This window comes from Cololabis saira, chromosome 3 (genome assembly GCF_033807715.1).
Source record: "Cololabis saira isolate AMF1-May2022 chromosome 3, fColSai1.1, whole genome shotgun sequence".
Lineage (NCBI taxonomy): Eukaryota > Metazoa > Chordata > Actinopteri > Beloniformes > Belonidae > Cololabis > Cololabis saira.
The window spans coordinates 25,018,014-25,026,947 of NC_084589.1; the positions used below are offsets into that span (position 1 = coordinate 25,018,014).

The 8,934-nt window shown below is 41.9% G+C and overlaps 1 protein-coding gene across 1 annotated transcript; it reads right to left on the minus strand.

Moving 5' to 3' along the window:
- Nucleotides 1-428: 428 nt before the first annotated feature.
- ino80c (INO80 complex subunit C) lies at nucleotides 429-3,947 on the minus strand. The gene is made up of 5 exons (XM_061718358.1): nucleotides 3,702-3,947; nucleotides 1,824-1,934; nucleotides 1,589-1,700; nucleotides 1,190-1,257; nucleotides 429-1,110 (listed from the first exon to the last, which is right to left on the minus strand). The coding sequence occupies exons 1-5, from the start codon at nucleotides 3,861-3,863 to the stop codon at nucleotides 979-981; spliced, it is 585 nt and encodes a 194-aa protein (XP_061574342.1). The 5' UTR covers nucleotides 3,864-3,947; the 3' UTR covers nucleotides 429-978.
- Between the last annotated feature and the right edge of the window lie 4,987 nt (nucleotides 3,948-8,934).

Sequence of the window (8,934 nt, forward strand, 5' to 3'; positions counted from 1 at the left end):
GATTTTTTGCTTCTATGAATGAATGAATAAGACTTGAGCTATATTTTCACTTACATGCAAACTAAAAGAAAAGTCTGGAGATGGGTCTGGAGCTTCTCCTCCAAATACCTACTGTATGTGATCTCAAAAGAAAAAATGCAGGCACTCTGGTGGCTTGAAAAAAGTAAAAAAAAAACTTTATTTTGACTGGGTTACATCTAAAAAAACACCAACGCGTGTCGGCTTGCGCCTTGGGTATATGGAGACAAGAGACCTACTGTCTGTGTTGTATTTGTGGTGTTTCCAACAAATGCAATTAGATTCATAACCCAAGGAGTAATTGCGCATTAACAAAACTTAATAACAAAAATATAACATTTGGTAAAGAGTCTAAAACCCCATAATTTAGTGGAACTCTGAAATAGCTAGTTCACATATGCACAAATCAATCTGATGGGTTGGTCAAAAATATTTCTCCTTTATTCACATAACAGGAAACAAATATACTTTTACACGTGATACTTGACATAATATATACCTCCCAAGCAGTTTCCAAACCTTCCTTAGGAAGGAAGAATGAATACCTGGTGCAACCATCAAGCATTCACTCACACGCGCACACACACACAAGCGCACACACACACACGCACACACACACACACACACACACACACACACAGTCTGCCTGGTGACATTAGATCATCAAGAACCCAACAAAACTTCTTGACAGCAACATGTCTAACACAAAATCATCAATCTCTCTTTCTGAATCTTTTTTGTCACACAGCAACAATTACGACTCGGACTGCCTTCCTAGTGCAAGCGTTGTGCACTCGCACCTTTGGCTCAAGGAGAGTTTGTTTGTTTTTTTTCTCTGATATTCAAAGTTGGGTTGGCTCCTTGAAAGAAGTCACCTCTCTCTCATCGCTGGACCAGCAGTTTTCTTAACAGCTAAGAACTGGTTTGAACCTGTTTATGATTTCAAGCATTGCTCAGATGTCACGGTACAATGCATGTCGCCTTTCGAAGGGTCAGGTAGCCTGTAACGACATCGGTGGGGAGGAGACGGATGTAGGAGAACTCCTCAGAGGACGTGAAGCGCAGCTTCGTCTGAGGGTCTGTGTAGTTTGCCTGAGGAAATGCACATGAGATTATTCAATATGTGTTTTACACAAGTCTTGTAAACTGTCCTGTTCAAGAGATTACTCACAGGGAGTCCAGAAATGTCTGAGTATTTCTTGGATGGTTTCAGGGAGGGAGGAGCATCGATGTTATAGTCTATAAACAGAGACAGCACAGTTTAACAGTTAATCATTTCAAAATTTTGATTCATAAAATTAGTCAAGTTAAGTTTACATTTTCTGCAGTTTTATACCATGTAAAATAATACCAAGATAGAAGAAAGATGCTTATTACATATTAACCTAATAATAGGATAAAGTAAACAAAACAAAAAAAAACAAACATTTTATTTGATTCATTTTAATATTTTAAAATCATAAATATTATTTTGCATGAATCTGTTATGGCTTAAAAAGGAAAATGGAGCACAATTATTTTCAGCTCATAGCCCATATGGACCAAGTAAAAATAAGCTACTGAAACTCACAGTTGGGGTCACTGAGCTTCCAGGGTAAAGTCCGCTCCAATGCCAGAATCTGTTTGAGATTCTTCCAGGTCCGGTTCTTCTTTCCTGCTGCTGCTCCACCAATACCAGAATGCTGCCAGGATGAGGGTGGGAAAACAAACAAACAAACAAAAAAAACAGAAATAAAGAGAGGGGTTAATTAGTGAGAAGCGACTCTAGTAAATCATTTTGAATCCAGATTGTCCCAGACACTCACCATAAATGTGTTGTCTTTGAAAGGTGGAGGCTTCGCAGTGGGCTCTGTGGGGTTTAGACCGCTGTCTGCTGATCCCACCGGCTTCACGTCAGCCACCGTCTCCGCTGGCACCTGTAGACATGCACCAGACACATCTGATCATCAGCTACCTAGGCAGGATGATCCATATACTGAACCGGGCGAGCGGCCAGGGGCCCCAAATCAAATGACTAACTGGACCATATATGTCATATTTTGTTATTTCTCTCTATATTTGCTGGAAGAGGAGCAAACAGGTACAGCAGCAACCAATGATATAATAAAAAATACATGAAAATAATAACTCTTCTTTTTTATTAAATATAAATATGATTTTTATTACCAAATGATCAATACACTTAAGATGAGTAATATCTTATTTAACAAAATAATAATATGAAAAAAATATATATATATTTTATGATTTGACTATATTTTACCCACATTTAAATTGAATGAGCGGTGCTTGGCACATAGCATAATAGCATGCATCCTCTTATACAAACCTGAAGAAAATCTAGAAAATGTATCTAAAGAGCCAAGTAATGCTCTTTGAGGAATATACAAACTTATCCCAATATTACACACCCTTTCATAGTTATTTTTATGTTAAGTTAACATGGCAAATGAATTATGTATGTACAGGACACCAAAAGGCACCCTTCAGCGATATTGACCCAATAATAATAATCGAATAAAAAGAATTGCATTTGAGTGAGTGCCTTAACAACTTAACAACCTTAAATCTAACAGCCTACACATTGCTATTTTATTAATGTGTTGTTCCCTACCTTCACATCAGCTCATTCAGTAGGCCTGTTGGATTGTTTAGTAATTATGCTGTAATAGTTTTGCATGTAGTCCTCAGACAGGCCATATGATGGAAATGATGATAGTTAACATGTGGTGTTACACAGTACTCGAGTTGTAAAAAAAAAAAATCAGGGGGGATGGTGGATTTTATCATATGGGGACAGATAATTTGAGCTGATTACAATATAATATAACAAATAATTTATATTACAAATAATAGCACTGACCAAAACTGCCGCAGAAATACTGCAGGAATGACATAGCAGCAGTTAAATGCAGACTTCTGTAAGCTTTAAATATCCACTGGGCTTACATCAAATACATCAAAACACAACAATTAAAAAACAGTTTTATGAACTTATCAATATGACTCTGTCCTTCACAGGATAAGTAAAATGGATCACTGCAAAAACTCAAAATTTAAATTAAATTAAAATTAACAAGAATATTTGTCTTATTTCTAGTTAAAATGACTCATTTTAGTAAAATAAATCTCATTACACTTAAAACAAGACTCGTCACTGGAAAAAACTAAAATTTCCGGCTGTTTCAAGTAGATTTTCACTTGAGATAAAGATAAATTAAAGATAAATCTTGTCCCACTGGCAGATTTTCCTACTTATTTCAAGTGAAAATTGACTTGAAACAAGTGAAAATTGTCAAATAAGTAATTTTTCTGGGGTTATTTTTCTAGTGATGACTCTAAATGTTGAAATAGCAGTAAAACCACATTCATTGATGAAATGACATAAGGGATGGAAAGGGGGGATGACAGTTTTACAGGTGGGATGATTTTGACAATTTTTATTTCAGGGGGGATGCCATCCCCTCATCCCCCCTCAACTCGAGTACTGGTGTTACATTGGCATGTGAGTTTTATTCTGATTGGAGCATCAGTGTAGTTTGGCGTCTGTAGACTCATTTCTATCTGTGGTGTTACTCTTAGTTGGTTGCTTGTCTTACATTTATTTGTAGTAAGTGTTGGACTTCAGCAATCCGTTCATGTAAATCTATGGTCTTTATAACCATAGTAAAGGAGTGTGGTACCTGGGACTGTGTTGTGGGCGCCACCAGCGGGGCTTTCTTCTTCTTGCCCCCGCTGCTGCTCTGCGGAGCGGCAGTCACCGCCGGGCTGCCGGGCCGCTTCTTCCCCCGGACGGCGGCGGCAGCGGCCGCCGGCGTCTGCCCGGGGACGGGGATCTGGGACATTTAACCTGATGCAGCAACAAACACAATACCATACAACTTTCACCAAACTCTTTTCTCCCCGCAAACTGTAAACAGATTCTGAACCGGAAGTGGATACTTTGACTTCTGGGAGGGTAGATCACGTCATCACGTAATTTCTTAAACCTGAATTATGGTTCCGCGTTAAATCGACGCAGAGCCTACGCCGTAGGTTACGCAGCGAGGCGCACGTACGATGCGCGTCGCTGCGTCCCCTATGCCGTAGTAGGGTCTGCGTTGGTGTAACGCGGAACCATAAATCAGCATATACCGGTATTTACTTTATTTATGAATGGTGACGTGACGCTACATTTATAGATATAATTTATTTATCATAGTGTTTGTAAATGTGGTCAAATTGAAATTTCTACGTCATTTTTTAAGCTTTGACTTATTAATTTGTCTACCTTTGATATCATGTCATCATACTCAAAATGAATACTGAGATGAATTAATTTGGCCGATGAATAATAATATAAATATAATATAGGCTATATATATATATATATATATATATATATATATATATATATATATATATATATATATATATATATATATATATATATATACATACATATATAATACTAATAATAATGGGTTTTTACTTAATATTTGTTTAATGGGTATATCGTGTAAAGCACATATGCCTTTGAAGTCTTTATTTATTTATTAAATGTTAAATTAAGTAATGAATCAAAATTGATAATGAATAAAACTCTTGAATTAATAAATTACAATAACAATTGAAGAATGCGCATATAAAATAATTAACATCTTAAATTGATAAATCTTCGTCAAAAAGATACATATATCTAAAAATTAAAACCCAAATATGAATAATCAATATACATATCTAACAATAGCGAGACAAACAATTCCTTTTACACTTTTTTTATCTTATTTTTGTATGTGCTCATTCATTATTAGGTGTGTTGTTTCATTATCGAATAATCATATAATTAAAAGTTTTATATTATTTTGTTATTCATTCCATGATCTTCTCTTAGTCGTTGTCATGGTCAGAACAAACGGTTTATAGTTGCACCATCTAAATGTTTAATCCCTACTTGACTCGAGTATTTGAATTAATATGATTAGTAGTTTCCTTGATTAAAATTACACACTTCAGTATTAGTATCTGTAAATATACAAGGAAAACAGTTTGGAAAGCTTTGATTTATAATAAAACACTAACACACACACACACACACACACACACACACACACACACACACACACACACATAGACACAAAAAAACTCTTATTTATTAAGTGGAATCATGTTGCCACCCTGTGGTTGTGGGTGGTACTCGCACTGAAAGCTGCAGGCAAACCACAGCACGCCTTCACTCTGAAGAGCTTTGATAGTTAATCTCTAGGCTCAAATTAAAGAGGCAAGTTTATTTGTCTATCACATTTTATACACAAAGGTAACCCAAAGTGTAGGCCAATTATAAAAAAAAATAAATGATTAAGATGAAAAGTAAAGAAAAGATTGAATTAGGTAAATTAATAAAGCCATTGTAAAAATGCAAATAAAACCCATGAGACAAAATACATTTTGATTAACAGTAATAGGTAATAAAATAATGAAAGGAATAGATACTGACAAAAAAGAAATGGTGAAGTAACAATGTAATAACAGGTACAGCTGTTTTCAGTTTAACTTTAAAAGTAGCTATAGTTGATGCACATTTAATATGAACAGGAAGTTTATACTCAGAGCTTTACTTGGTTTATGCTACAAGGAGATCAGAAATGTACAAGGTTTCCCATAAAGTTGCAATAAAATATTTTTTTTTTAAACAAAATTATTCCAATTTTATGGGCAACTGTGTCTAAATTAACAGCAGCCAGTGTGACGATGACACAAGAGTGATGTTTTCAGTTTTCCTGGTTCTTGTTAGAACTTTGCAGAAGACTACTGAATGAGCTAAGGTTGTCTAATGATCTTGGGAAATCCAGGAAAACAACTGTTACAGCAATCAAGTTTGCTCAAGATGAAGGCATGTCATAAGCACCTTTAAATGATCTCTGGATGTGAAATCTCTGACTCTTATTTGTGTCAAGTGATAAAAGGCTGACTGAGTTACAGCCTTGCCTGAATTAATGAATTTCCCTTCTGGGATAGATAAAGTATTTTGAATTGAATTGAACTGAATTGTATTGATGTGGCTGCTAAAACTCAGGTCTGACTTAATACAAACTCCAAAATATCTAATCTGGGGTTTTTTCTCAATATTTCTGAGAAGTAAATTGACCAGCAACTTTCAGCCTTTTCTTTGTGTTGCCAAATATAATTATTTCTGTCTAATCTTAATTTAATTCAAGAAAGCTTGATTGCATCCAACTATTCACTTGCTCTAAGCACTAGAAAAGTGAGATTAATGGACCATAATCAGGTAAAATAGTCAAAAGTATTTAACTTCCATAAAGGTTTGGATATGTAGCAGCTGTTGGAAGGTTTGATATCTGTACTGAATTTTTAGTGATCTTATTACATTAAGCCCCTCCTTGAACCACCACCTTACTGTGGTGGAGGGGTTTGTGTGCTCGAGTGATCCTAGGAGCTATCTTGTCGGGGGCATTACGCCCCTGGTAGGGTCTCCCATGGCAAACAGCTACTAGGTGACGGGCCAGACTAAGAGCGGTTCACAAACTTGTTATGAAGAGGAAGACAGCGAGGACCGTAACGTCGCCTAGATCGGCATCACCGGGGCCCCTCCCTGGAGCCAGGCCTGGGGTTGGGGCTCGTAGGCGAGCGCCTGGTGGCCGGGTCTTTGCCCGTGGGACCCGGCCGGGCTCAGCCCGAAATGGCAACGTGGGCCTGCCTTCCCGTAGGCCCACCACCCGCAGGAAGGTCCATGACAAGCCGGTGCCATGTGGACTGGGTAGCAGTCGTGGCGGGGTGCCTCGACGACCCAATCCCTGGACCAAAACCCTCGCAGTGGGGACATGGAATGTCACCTCGCTGGGGGGGAAGGAGCCGGAGCTTGTGCGTGAGGTTGAGAGATACCGGCTAGAGATAGTCGGGCTCACCTCCACACATAGCTTGGGCTCTGGAACCAGCTCCTCGAAAGGGGCTGGACCCTCCACTACTCTGGAGTTGCCCAGGGTGAGAGGCGGCGGGCTGGTGTGGGCTTGTTTATAGCCCCCCAGCTCAGTCGCCATGTGTTGGAGTTTACCCCGGTGAACAAGAGGGTCGCTTCCCTGCGCCTTTGGGTCGGGAAAAGGTCTCTCACTGTTGTTTGTGCCTACGGGCCGAACAGCAGTGCGGAGTACCCAGCCTTCTTGGAGTCCCTGGGAGGAGTACTTGATAGTGCTCCAACTGGGGACTCCATTGTTCTACTGGGGGACTTCAACGCTCACGTGGGCAATGACAGTGATACCTGGAGAGGCTTGATTGGGAAGAACGGCCTCCCCGATCTGAACCCGAGCTGTGTTTTGTTGTTGGACTTCTGTGCTAGTCACAGTCTGTCCATAACGAACACCATGTTCAAGCATAAGGGTGTCCATCAGTGCACGTGGCACCAGGACACCCTAGGCCGGAGGTCAATGATCGACTTTGTTGTCGTTTCATCTGACCTTTCGGCCGCATATCTTGGACACTCGGGTGAAGAGAGGGGCTGAGCTGTCAACTGATCACCACCTGGTGGTGAGTTGGATGCACTGGCGGAGGAGGAGGCTGGACAGACCGGGCAGACCCAAACGGATTGTGAGGGTCTGTTGGGAACGTCTGGCTGAGCCCTCTGTCAGGGACATCTTCAACTCCCACCTCCGAGAGAACTTCTCTCAGATCCTGGGGGATGCGGGGGACATCGAGTCCGAGTGGACCATGTTCTCTGCCTCCATTGTTAGTGCGGCGGCTCGAAGTTGTGGACGCAAGGTCTCCGGTGCCTGTCGTGGCGGCAATCCTAGAACCCGGTGGACCCTGGTGGACACCGGAAGTACAGGATGCCGTCAGACTGAAGAAGGAGTCCTACCGGGCTATGTTAGCCTGTGGGACTCCTGACGCAGTAAATGGGTACCGGCAGGCGGCTCGGGTGGTCCTTGGGGCAAACCTTCCGCAGGGTGCTCGAGGGTTCATGGGAATTTGCCCAACCAGTGTACATGTGTTTTGTGGATCTGGAGAAGGCATTTGACCTTGTCCCTCGTGCCATTCTGTGGGGGGTGCTCAGTGAGTATGGGGTCCGGGGCCCTCTATTAAGGGCTGTCCGGTCTCTGTATGATCAGAGCAGGAGTCTGGTTCGCATTGCCGGCAGTAAGTCAGACTTGTTCCCAGTGCATGTTGGACTCCGGCAGGGCTGCCCTTTGTCACCGGTCCTGTTCATAATTTTTATGGACAGGATTTCTAGGCGTAGTCAGGGGCCGGAGTGGATCCGGTTTGGGAACCACAGGATTTCGTCTCTGCTTTTTGCGGATGATGTTGGCTTCATCGGACTCATCTTCAGCATGTGCTGGGGCAGTTTGAGGCCGAGTGCGACGCGGCAGGGATGAGAATCAGCACCTCCAAAACCGAGGCCATGGTTCTCCTCCGGGAAAGGGTGGCGTGCCTTCTCCGGGTGGGTGGAGAAATCCTGCCTCAGGTGGAGGAGTTCAAGTATCTCGGGGGTCTTGTTCACGAGTGAGGGAACGATGGAGCGGGAGATTGACAGACGGATCGGTGCAGCGTCCGCAGTTATGCGGTTGATGTACCGGACCGTCGTGGTGAAGAAGGAGCTGAGTCGAAAGGCGAAGCTCTCGATTTACCGGTCAATCTACGCACCTACCCTCACCTATGGTCATAAACTTTGGGTAGTGACCGAAAGGACGAGATCGCGGATACAAGCGGCCGAGATGAGTTTTCTCCGCAGGGTGGCTGGACGGTCCCTTAGAGATAGGGTGAGGAGTTTGGTCACGCTCGGAGTCGAGCCGCTGCTCCTTCACATTGAGAGGAGTCAGCTGAGGTGGCTTGGGCATCTGTAACGGATGCCTCCTGGACGCCTCCCTAGGGAGGTGTTCCAGGCGTGTCTCTCCTCCCTAGGGAGGCGTTCCAGGCATGTCCCTCCGG